The sequence below is a fragment of the Cyprinodon tularosa genome, unplaced genomic scaffold (assembly GCF_016077235.1).
Source record: "Cyprinodon tularosa strain WSP-4 unplaced genomic scaffold, ASM1607723v1 ctg431, whole genome shotgun sequence".
Taxonomy (NCBI): Eukaryota; Metazoa; Chordata; class Actinopteri; order Cyprinodontiformes; family Cyprinodontidae; genus Cyprinodon; species Cyprinodon tularosa.
Window position 1 is genome coordinate 771019 of NW_024039154.1, and position 12019 is coordinate 783037.

General features: G+C 36.9%; 1 protein-coding gene across 1 annotated transcript in view; it reads left to right on the top strand.

Annotated features, from left to right (window-relative positions):
- The window catches only part of LOC119792815, a 94003-nt gene that overhangs the window by 56076 nt on the left and 25908 nt on the right, over positions 1-12019 (top strand). Inside the window, exons 57-69 of the mRNA XM_038299623.1 lie at positions 288-503; positions 1918-2096; positions 2407-2509; positions 2607-2765; positions 3598-3760; positions 4038-4141; positions 7105-7284; positions 7382-7603; positions 7752-7931; positions 8025-8216; positions 8608-8757; positions 8846-8946; positions 9707-9909. Of these exons, the coding sequence (XP_038155551.1) occupies positions 288-503; positions 1918-2096; positions 2407-2509; positions 2607-2765; positions 3598-3760; positions 4038-4141; positions 7105-7284; positions 7382-7603; positions 7752-7931; positions 8025-8216; positions 8608-8757; positions 8846-8946; positions 9707-9909 (2152 nt within the window). The remainder of the gene's footprint in view (positions 1-287; positions 504-1917; positions 2097-2406; positions 2510-2606; positions 2766-3597; positions 3761-4037; positions 4142-7104; positions 7285-7381; positions 7604-7751; positions 7932-8024; positions 8217-8607; positions 8758-8845; positions 8947-9706; positions 9910-12019) is intronic.

The window sequence follows — 12019 nt, forward strand, 5'->3', positions numbered from 1 at the left end:
AAAGAGGCCCTATGATAAAGTACATTAAATTACTATAAAGTAGTTTTTCATCTTAGCCCATAAAAGAACATATTGGAAATCCTTTAGCAAAGTAATTAGTGCTCTGAAATAACAAGGGGACTCTTTAGAATTCAAAAATAAGAATACCTTTTTTTAACAAAATGAAAACGGAACATAACTATGCTTATGAAGATTGTTTGCATAACAAAGATAATCCTAATAAGTTTAAGATTTTCTAGCTTGAGTTTCATATTTCTGTTGAACGTTTCTGTTGCTGTTTTTTTCAGGTTTCTATTGTCCTTCTGGATCTGCTTACCCTAAGCTGTGTGATGTTGGCTTTTACTGTAACCAAACTGGTCTAGATGCACCAACGGGGCCCTGCATAGCTGGTTATTACTGTCCTTGGGGCTCCTCTGACCCTTTTGTCAACCCCTGCCCCTTCGGACACTACTGCCCAGTTGGAACACCACTTCCAATCCCCTGCCCTATAGGATCCATTAAAAGTGAGATATTTTTTAATATAGCTAAAATGATTTCATCAACTTAATCAAATGTGTTTTGATAGTTTTTTGGGCTCTGTGTTACAGCTTTTAAAAATTAGTCAGTAATCTCTTGACTTTCTGAGATGAACAGTATTCTGACACAAACCAGAGCCGAGTTAAAAAGAAAACTGATCCACTTTGCTGAAATCGTTGTAATTTCTTCGCAGTGTTACCCTGGGATGTCTGTCTGTCTGGCTCACTGATGTGGGAAAATATGAAAACCTCCACTGAGGCATATTTTGTCTCCTTTGGGTGCCCATAAATAATTGTTGTCACAAAATGGTTTAATTGTGTAATCATATTCTTGTCTTGCGACAGACAACTCCAGGCTCATTAAGTGTTTGCCGTAGCTTCTTTGTGCCACTATGAATAAGAAACAGATAAGGAAACAGCTACTTTGTAGTTTGCATTTGTATTGTGTTTTTATCTACTTTAATGCTGTAACTATTTCAACATACAAAGTGATTTAAGATTAGTTCTTTTTTTTCCTCTACAGTACTGAAAAATAGTTTAACCAGCTGCCTGTATTTTCCCTTTTTTTATGTAGGCACAGTGGACGTGGTTTGGCTAAACAGAGTCATCGGCACATTAGCTGATGAAAAATCTTCATAACATATAAATATTTTCGGATGTAATTGAAAGTTTATATAGCATTCTATTAGAGCAAGAAAAAAAACACAGTTGCCAGTAAAATAATTTGAAATTGAAAAAATTAATAATAAATAAAAATGGAAATCATGAAATTGATTTTGATCATTATTGACCACAGTAGGTAGGCTATTAATAGCTATTAATAAATTAAGGAAGTAAACAAGCGTTATGGAGCGCCCAAATCAAAATTTTGTTGAGCAACAGTTGATGCACGTATAGTTAGTTGTAATGAACATTTAGCACATAACTTTCTTAATAGAGAGACAGAGTTAACATTTGAAAAACAGGGCTAACTGTATTATCAATAGAAGATAAACATGTAATTGTTGGGTGCAGTAGCCTAGGCAATATGGCTAGAAGCACAAAAACCACTCCTAATGGGTCCCTTTCATCATTGTTCTTCTAGATTCTCTTTTATAGAGACTAATTATGTGGACTACATTCATAATTTTTTTATTAAGTCTTTCCTTTAACCTAAGGCTTCAAAAGTTTTTGATTTGTCTTTGTTAAAATACTAAAAAAATTATTGATAATTTTCCTTACATCCTGTATCTATATATTATGTTGTCCTGACACAGAAATCTCTGGAAAATGTATTGCTTTTTATGATTTTGTTGTGACTTCATTTGTTAACGGATACTTTTGAAATGTTTTACATTTTACTTTAGTTGTTGTTTAATAATTTTTTTCTCTCACTGTACCGTTGTTGTTCATTAAACACTAGAATCCCTCGGTGGATCCACAGTGGAGACATGTCAGCTGTGTCCTCCAGGTCACTACTGCGCTAAGGAAGGGCAGACTGAGCCGAGTGGCCACTGTGCAGAAGGCTACTATTGTCCTGAAGGACAGAGATCTCAAAGACCACAACTACATGTCTGCTCACTGGGACATTATTGTGAGAAGGTCAGTCATGCTCCATTAGTCCTCAAGCTCTTGTCAGTCATCACTACTGAATTTTGCATGAGTTTTCCATGAAAGCATACCTTGGTATGACACGCACGTTATTGTATGCTGAAGTCACTTAATGTCTCCCGACTCGGTAAAGACTATTTCTGGTTTCACCTTGTGTCTCTCGACTTGGTTAAAACTATCTCTGGTTTCACCTTGTGCCATATCTGTCTCTACTCTTCACGTGCTCTGCAGTTATTACTGTTGATAGGACCTGCTCAGCAGGTGAAAAGTCTTTTGAATAATTCATAATAATTAATTTCAGGGCAGTGTGAGGCAGACACCTTGCAATCCTGGCAGTTACCAGCAGAGACAAAGCCAAGGGACCTGTGAAACATGTCCCCCAAGTTTCTACTGTCAAGATCAGGGTAACTAATAAATTGTATGAATGTGCTTTCGGCAGCTGATAACATGAGCTTTAAGGAAGTAACTGTTTCATTTGGAATCTATGCATCAACACATCAGGAATGAGTCATCCACTTCCCTGTAAAAGGGGATTTTACTGCCCCCCTGCATCAGTGAATCCACGCCCCTGTCCCTCAGGGACCTATGGAAACGTGTCAGGACTTGCAGAGAAGTTCCAGTGCATGCCATGTGACCCTGGCATGTACTGCAAAGGAACAGGTAATATGGAGACATTCCTCTTAATGTCAGAGTATTACACTGTGCAAAAAGTTACAATGCCAGTGTAGATGTTTACAACTAATCAGAAGCATGACTGCCACGTTTAAGCTTTATAAGAAATATTTAGACATTTTTCTGAGTAGAATAACTATTTAACATCCAACTGCATTCAACATCCAACTGAATTAAAGAACAAAAACGGGCACACAATTTTCCATTTTTGCTTGATTATCTCTTATCCACACAGGGTTAATATGCACTGCCAAAACGAACTACAAATAAGTAAAACTGTCTTAAATTAAGTCTATTTACCCATAATTTGAGTAGGCAAATATGATGATTTGCCAATGGGATGATTGTTTTTACTCTTAAAATAATAGCTAGGAAATATGCACTTGAAATACGACAATGTAATTGTTTTTTCTTATTTTAAAATCTTAAATGTAAGTCTTGTTCCATTGGCAAAGGGTTTCCCTTACTTCCTCAATTCAAGACAGATGCACTTATTTAAAGAAAAAATTACTTATTTAAATTGCCATTTTTGCATTATTATGTTTACAGGCTAAAGTAAAAACATGTTTGACCTTTCTTACCATTAGAAGTTACAGATCATCTAACAAGTTTTAATGAGCATCATTATATTTTTTAATAAAAAAAGGTTAAAAGCAGTAAGAAAAATTACATTGAATATGGACTTGTTGTGACATTGATGCCCACTATAAATGTGTTGAAAATTCAAACAGTCTGGTACAATTTGAATAAGGCGCTAAAAACTATTATTTGTATCGTTCAATTAAAACAATAAATAAATTAAAAAGAAGTGCACTTTCAGGGAGAACTGTTCCCAGCGGGCTTTGTGCTGAGGGCTACATTTGTATTGAAGGAGCCTCTGAACATTCGCCAGCAGACAATCTGACGGGATTCCAATGCCCTTCTGGATATTACTGCCCAATGGGAACTTTAGTACCAAAACCTTGCCCTAAAGGAACATACAGGTACAAATTTAGCTGTATCACTTTGTACTAGCCAAATCTTTCTGTGTTTTTTCTTTCTACATAAAATATTATCTGGAAAAAATATGATCTGAGCATAAACTTAATTTTAAGCTGTTTTAACCTGTTTTAAATATTTGCATTCTCTTTAGTATCTCCAAGTAATTTCACTTTCAACCATTTTGTGATCAGTTTTTTTAGTATATAGGTGAACATGTTAGCCTTTATTTCTGTGTATAATATTATCAACTCCTTCTGTGTTTTGAAATATTTGGGACAGTAAACTCCGTGGGCTGGCAAACAGTTCTCAGTGTCAAAGCTGCCGTCCTGGATTTTACTGTTCAGAACCTGGTCTATCTTCAGTCTCTGGACCCTGCCTCCCAGGTAAACGTGGTTTCCTTCAGACTTTTTGCCACAACTGAAGATGTGCTTACATCTAAAAAAATAAAAATAAATAAATAAACTGATGTTTTATTGCATCAGTGTAGTCTTACAACACAAAATGTAAAATGTCCAACATTTAGATAAACAATATCCATTAAGAGTGTGTGTGTGTGTGTGTGGGGGGGGTGGGGGTGGGGGGGGGGGCGGGGGGGGGGGTGGGGGGGGGCAACTAAATAACTAAGGGCACTTTTTGGTTTTTATGACTGTGCAATAATAAATGAACAGCCCCCTCCATTCCTCACTTCGATTTCAGCTCAGACTCTGAAACCAACCTGGATTCGCAGACTTTGAGCCTAGATGTGTGCTAAATGTCTCCTTCCCAAACCTAAACCCTTTTTAAACAACTGAATCAGATAATCTAGCAGCCGGGACTACCTCCTTTTACCATCTTTTTGGTTTATGACAAAATTCGGCCCTACAGCAAACCTGCCAGACCTCGAAGTATACCTAAGAACCATGTTCATACATGTATTTTACACCATTCAAGAACTTACCCTTACAAATGTGGTTCAAAGATGTGTTATATACACCCCTATATACATTTTAACATGCTTTATGGGTATGCTCTAGCAGAGGATGATTCCAGCAGCATTTCAGCAAGATTAAAAAATCAATAAACCAATTATTGCACCATTCTAAGACTACATATGCTGACTCTAACCCAAATTGAGAGTCAATTTAGGTTAAAGGAACAGACACAAAGTTCTTCTTCTTATTCTTAAATTAAGTGTATTTGCAAGCTTCCATTAAGAAAAACATTTACATTCTCTTAGTGGTGAAGTTTCTTACTCACAACCCTAAGAAACAAATTTCTTCAGCTACTGGTCTAATAGTAATAAAAATAATTTAACTTTATTGATCTCACAATGGAGAAATTTATCTCTGCATTTAACTCAGCCCCTTGGAGAGCAGTCGGCTGACATTGTGTGGCACCACCAACACTCCCCCCAAGTCTTCTTGGAAAACTGTCTTCATTTCTACAGGACTTTTGCTAAGAAACTGACCTCTTAACCCCCAGCATGGCCTGTCCTCTTGGAAAACTGTCTTCCTTTTTATACAGGACTTTTCCTAGGAAATGAAGTCCTTCAGCCCAAGTACCGCCAGTCTTCTTGGAAAAATGTCCTCCTTTTTATACAGGACTTTTCCTAGGAAATGAAGTCCTTCAGCCCAAGTACCGCCAGTCTTCTTGGAAAACTGTCCTCCTTTTTATACAGGACTTTCCTGAGAAACTAACTTGTTCAGCCCCAGGATGGTCAGTGTTCAGTCTTCACCCTTAGTCTTTAGAACAACTGATAAGGATAAACTGTACTAAAGTACTTGACCTGTCTTGACCCACCAAAATCCATTTGAGGAATGAACAGCTTGTACTTTTACTATGATGAAACTGCAAAATTAATTTCAAATCATAAGCAGAGCAAAAACGTTGAGTCAAAACCTTTTGCTCTTAGTGGTAAGGACTGACCTTTAAAAAGAATAGTTTCTTACCCTCAACTTTCCAGAGTCAAACCCCATCTTGTGCACACCCATGCTTTTGTAATTTGGTTTTTCGCTTTAATCATGAGTCTCAGCCTGTCTTTCAACTGCCTTATTTGGACTTGGATTCCTGAACTTGCCCTGAGAATTATTACTCTTCAAACCCTGGTGGGCCAGAACTACTTTTTCTTCTGGCTCATCTTGGAACATCTCTTGGAACCTCTTTCCCATTTCTCTTCGCTCTTCCTCTTCAATCTACAGATCCACTGATCAAGTTTAAGACTACAATAAAGTACATTCCTGTCTTGATCTATTAGACTTTGGCTTTTTTTACTAAATAGCTACAAGAACTGGAACCCAAGGTCAGCTCTCTCACATCACAGGGAATGGTAGATTTCTTCTTTCTTGCTGCTGCATCTAACGCTGTTATATCTTTTCCCCTGCTGACGAAGAACAGAGCACTTCAGGGAGGACTAAGGGCTAATTACTATTCAACCAACTTCTTCTGACTACTCCCTCTTTTAATCAATCCAGCTATGGGAAACTTCAACGTGGTATGTGTACTTTCTTTCTAGCCCATAACAACCCTTAGATCAATGTCATGCTTTTCACAAACTCCCATTTACAGCCACTGAACCATGCCACCGGAAAAACGCTCTAGAACTAAGTAAAAATTTTTTAATTGAAGTGTATCTACCCTTTATTTAAGTAGTTAAATAAGATGATCTGCCAATGGAATGGGAAGGTCTACTCTTTCAATAAGATAATTAGATAAAAGCACTTCAAATAAGACAATGCTATTTTTTTATTTTTTTATTGTTACATTGGCAAAGTGTCTCCCTTACCTCCTCAATTCAAGAACAAATGCAATTGTTTTAAGAAATGTTATATGATGCTAACATTGCAACTACTACACCTTCAGGCTTGTGGCTTCCTGTTTACCACCAACTCTTTCCTCTCTTATCGAGCTCTCTCAAACGCTTCCTCTTTTTTTTAACTATCTTTCTGTTTATCACAAGGACAGGTGCTTTCTTAAGAGTAGAGGCCCTTCCATTTCTCCATTTTCTTTAACTGTAAACTTTTATTTTCCTTATTCAAAACATAATAATAATTACAATCTTTTACATTCCTTTACAAATACCCTCCCATTATACGTTTTTAAAACACGAAAACAACCAATTTTTTGACCCAGGCTTCGTGAAACAAAAACAATGGTTGAAAAGCCTTAATAACAGACTGATTAATTTTTTAATTAAATCAAAGAAAAGCAGCCTGAAACAAAAATGATTCTCATTTTCTCTGTAATTATTTTTTGGCAGGTTTTTGGCTGCTGTACAAATCAGCACTCACCACATGGTGCTGTAAAATAATATTGTATAAGATAACTGAAAATGCTTGATTCAATTTGATCAAAAATTTGTTTCCCACAGGTTACTACTGTTTAGAGGGGTCTAGCTCTCCCTCTCCTAGTTCAGGTGAATCTGGAGATGTTTGTCCAGAAGGCCATTGCTGTCCACAAGGCACCAGTGTTCCTTTACCCTGCCCTCCTGGTTTTTACCAGAACAATCCTGGAAGCAAAAGCAAAGACGACTGTAAACCCTGTCCGCCTGGTAAACATTGGTTAATGCAGCATATGCTCCAATTTCAAAGGGTATCAGTTTTTCATCCTTTAAAGTTTAGATAATTTCTCTAATAATGCTTTTTCAGGATGGTTTCAGGAATTTTCTGGCCAGAAAAAGTGTATTCCCTGTCCTGCCGGGTTCCACTGCCAGGCTCTAAATCCCTCTCCGAATAGAGGGACTTTTCTTGGAGTCTCCAGTCCTCTTCCCTGCCCAGCTGGACACATCTGTCCCAGAGATGGTCTGAACAGTCAGCTTGTCCCATGCCCTAATGGAACCTACAGCTCCAACCAGGGTCTTATCTCTACAGGTAAGGAGAAAGATTTTGAAATTATGAGACCCCAACACTTTTGTAGAATATATAAGCAATTTAAATATATTCTGATGAAATGTGTGTGTGAGGTAGCCTGTTTTCCTGTTGGGACTAAAGTCACAGCTTTGATTCTTTTACTTTGCAGGTCAATGCTTAATGTGTCCTGCAGGTCAGTTCTGTGGATCAGAAGGTTTGACTGAGCCCTCGGGATCGTGTGCTGATGGTTTTCTGTGTCTGATGGGTGCAAAGGTGCCAAATCCAACTGACAACAGGACTGGATCTCTCTGTCCTCCTGGAATATTCTGCCAAAAAGGGCTTAGAGCAGGTAGATGGAATAAAAGATTTATCTCATTTGATTAAAAAAACAGTTATGACGGATAATTTGATGATAATTTATTCAAACCATGTACAATACCAGGTTATTGCAAGGCTGGGTTTTATTGTGACTGGGGTTCCATCAAGGCAGATCAGGCTGTGTGTCCAGCTGGTTTCTTTTGCCCCAGTGGAACACCAGTCCTCTTAGCTTGTCCTGCGGGAACATTTAGCTCGGAATTGGGCAACACTCATCAAGACAACTGCAGCACCTGTACCCCTGGATACTACTGTCAAGGTAGAAATCAATAGATTGTTATAATATGTAGCAAAAAGAAATGTCGGCTGAAGTATAATCAAAACACCACAAGTTTATAAAACCTGTAGTATTATTAACACTATTTACTGTTTTTGTACTAATTAGCATTTTGTAATAAAGAGATTAAGTGTTAAATGGATGGAGCTATTCAATCTATTATCTTTTTTAGAACCACCAAAGTAACTTGCTCTTGAAAACGCCTTTCATATATATTTGGTCAAGCAGCTGATGGTAGTTGATTGCTTTAGCGTTAGAGATGGTGAAAGAGTATTTTATGGTTAAACCCAGATTATTTTTTAGCAAACTACAAAGATAAATTATTGCAAAATGGTGGAATTTCTCCATTTTATTTATTTTTTCTTTGTCTCAGATGAAGGTACTGTTCAGCCAGTACGTTGTCCTGTTGGTCATTACTGTCCTGCAGGGCAGATTTTAGCTCAAGAATACCCATGCCCACCTGGTACAGTACAAAGTCGACTCGGAGCCTCCAGTCCTGATGCTTGCAGTCCCTGCCCTGCTGGTTAGAAAAAAAATATTTAGCTTTTTTAGTTTCATAGATCATTTGTAGTAACTATGATGCCAATGCTTTTTACGTTTTCCTTCTGCAGGAATGTTCTGCTTTCAGTTTGGTCTGTCACAGCCCTCAGGTCTGTGTCAAGAAGGATATTACTGTCCTGCAGGATCAACCAGTCCAAATTCCACAGATGAGGTGTTAGGATTTTCTCTGTTGCTTGTAGACTTTACATGTTTCCACATATATATATCCATTAATCTTATAAAAAATTATGAGATCATAACAAATCTAAAAATAGATTTAACTTTAGGTGAAACTTATTTCACCTAAAGTCACCAGTTCACCGATGTATTTTTAAAAGAATGTCCTTGGTACATTTATTCTTCGATTTAACACATTAAAAGAGTCTTCAATCTTTTCTATTCCTGACCATTCAAGGCTGTTAGAATATAAACAACACTGAAAGGAGGAAAACCTTAAGGCAACATGACATAGTTTTGACAGCTTCATATTTATTTTATCATCCATTTATCCATTTCCCGGCTGGGAATCAATCCCAGAACCTTCTTGCTGCAAGGCAGCAGTGCTATACACTGCTCCACTGAGCAGACCTTATTCTATCAAAGGAAACATATTTTTGATTTGACAGAATAAAGATTATTCTTTAAAATTCACAAAAACAAAAATAATGAAATTATACAGCATATGGCTAATGTCCTTTGCAATGGTAAGTAGGTTCTTTTGGTTTAAGAGATATTTCATTTGTAGGGGAGAGGATCAAAAGGGCTCCTTGGATCGTTACCCTCTGTTCTTACATTATTAATATTGATTTGATGTAATATAGTACATAGGAAACAGACAAAATATATAAGGTACTTTATTTACCTTGTTTATATAAAATGCAATGTGGTAATTAATAACTGCTTACTTAATTTGTTTCATATTTTCATTCCAGGGTATATCAACCAACAGCCGTATTTGTCCCTCTGGTCATTACTGCCCATCTGGCACCGGCCATCCCCTTCCCTGCCCTATTGGTTCTCTTGCAATTTCCAAAGGACTTAAAGCAGTGAAAGAATGTCCACCCTGCCCTCCTGGATTGTATTGTGACAGACCTGCAATTTCAGATCTTTCAATCGTTTTGCCATGTCACGCTGGGTAATTTTTTGTTACATTCTTCTTTACATTTTTACAAAAGTTTATCTAAAATTTGATTTTACAGTTTAAAATGTAATATCCAGCAATACAATAATTTAACGTCATGGGAAACCATATTTAAATGTCGGATTATTCTGGCTTAAACATGTATATAAATGTACTCTTTATCATACTATATTGTCCCAAAATTTAGAAAATTTCTATTTAAAAAGAAATCCTGTCTTAGAATCGTTTTAACTTTTTCATTAAAAATACCCAGACTTATTTTATAAGCAGATGTTTTGCACTTCTTGTAAGACTTCATTAATGTCACTAATGCGTTTCCGAAACAGTAAAATAATTTAACATTAGTACATAATAATCAAACTTATATGCTTTAATTCAATAATGCATTAATTTAATAATGCATATATCAGGAATACGTCTGGCATACCTGTGTAGCAAGCAGATGAAGTGGTATTTTCATTATAACTATAAAAAGTGACAAATAAGAAGTCAAACAGGATTCCCAGCTAACACCAAAGCCTGGTTTATTGAGAATATAAAGGCTACTCACCTAAACAGACAACTGAGATATCAAAGCTCTACGTCAACATTTTTCAATCTCCAAAAATTTGTAACTCATTTCTGTGTAGATTCTCATTCACCCGGGTCATGGCAACCACAAAATATGCTTGAATTGGAAGGGAACTGGACTTTCGCTCAGTTTTTTAGTAGTTTCGACACCTATCCAGGAGTCTTTCTCAAACCTGTTGGTTTGCACAAGGGCTCATATGTTTCTCACAGTGCTACAAACAAAACTTAAATAAATAAATAAAAACCTGAAAATAACAAATGTTAAAGATAAATATGAAAGTCATTTAAAACATCTATCATTTAATATGGATGAACTGATTTTGTTCTTTGACTGATAGATAAAAAAGATAGGAAATAATGTGTTTTAATTTAAAGAAGCCTTTTACATGTTGTTAAAAGGTGCTATGTCAAAAACAATTAAATCATTCCACAAAAAAAAGTATTTACTGTCATTACATTAGTTAAAAATCTCGTTGTGTTTCCAATGGCATTTTGAAATTCATGGGGGCTCGATTAACTCCAGTTTTTGAGGTTTGATAAGAACTCCCTATCATCACCCTGATCTTTAGCTCCCTCCAGATTCTCTACTAGACGCAAGTCAAGATTCCCTTCGGCCGATATAAACTTTCAAAATGAATATGATTCAAAGAGAACATGTTTGTTAATCTATGAAATATTTTATAATTAGTTTTTATAATAAACATTCCATGCTGTCGGCTGGTTCACTGAGGCTCCCTGATAAGGACCAACTACTGTACAACTCTTCCCTTGGCTGTCACCACAGCCTGAAGAAACACTGCTAAAGAGGAATGGAGAAGCATAAATGGGCAGGATAAATAATTAAAAAGCTTTTGTCAGCTTTAAATGTATGTTTGTTTGTAATGGAGGAAGTAAGACAAACACAGGTGTCATTATGTCAAAATGCTAGCATAGCCTATGCAGCACAGCTACATAAAAATATCCTAAAATGTAATAAATTGCTAAAAAAATCAAGGGCATATTAAAACAACACATTATTACTTCAATTAAGTCAAACTTCTGTAAAATCGAACTGTCCACTTAGGAAGCAACACACGTTAGCAATCAATTTTAGATGGTGTTGTTCAACTGCAGTAGACAAAAGGTGGAAATTATCGGCACTTAGCAAGACACTCAATGTAGACAACTCAGACCACTTCTCAGTACCTATGCTTTTTGGCTTATGTTTTGGTCAGTTTTGGTCATTTTACTCGTGGTAGAGCTCTACAACCCACACAAGTGGCTGAGGTAGTGTCACTTATCCAGGACGGCACATAAATGTGAGCTGTGCTAAGAACATTTCCAGTAGCAGGGGGCACTACCGGGAGGCCAGTAGACCGGGAAACGTGGAGAAGGCCGTAGGAGGGCAACAACCGAGCACAGGGACTGCTACCTTCGCCTTTGTACAAGGAGGAGCACTGCCACAGCCCTGCAAAATGACCAAATGCCAGACACCATGCATTAAGCTTGGCATCTGTCAGAGAACACCAGTGTTGGCAAATTTGCAGTTGCACGC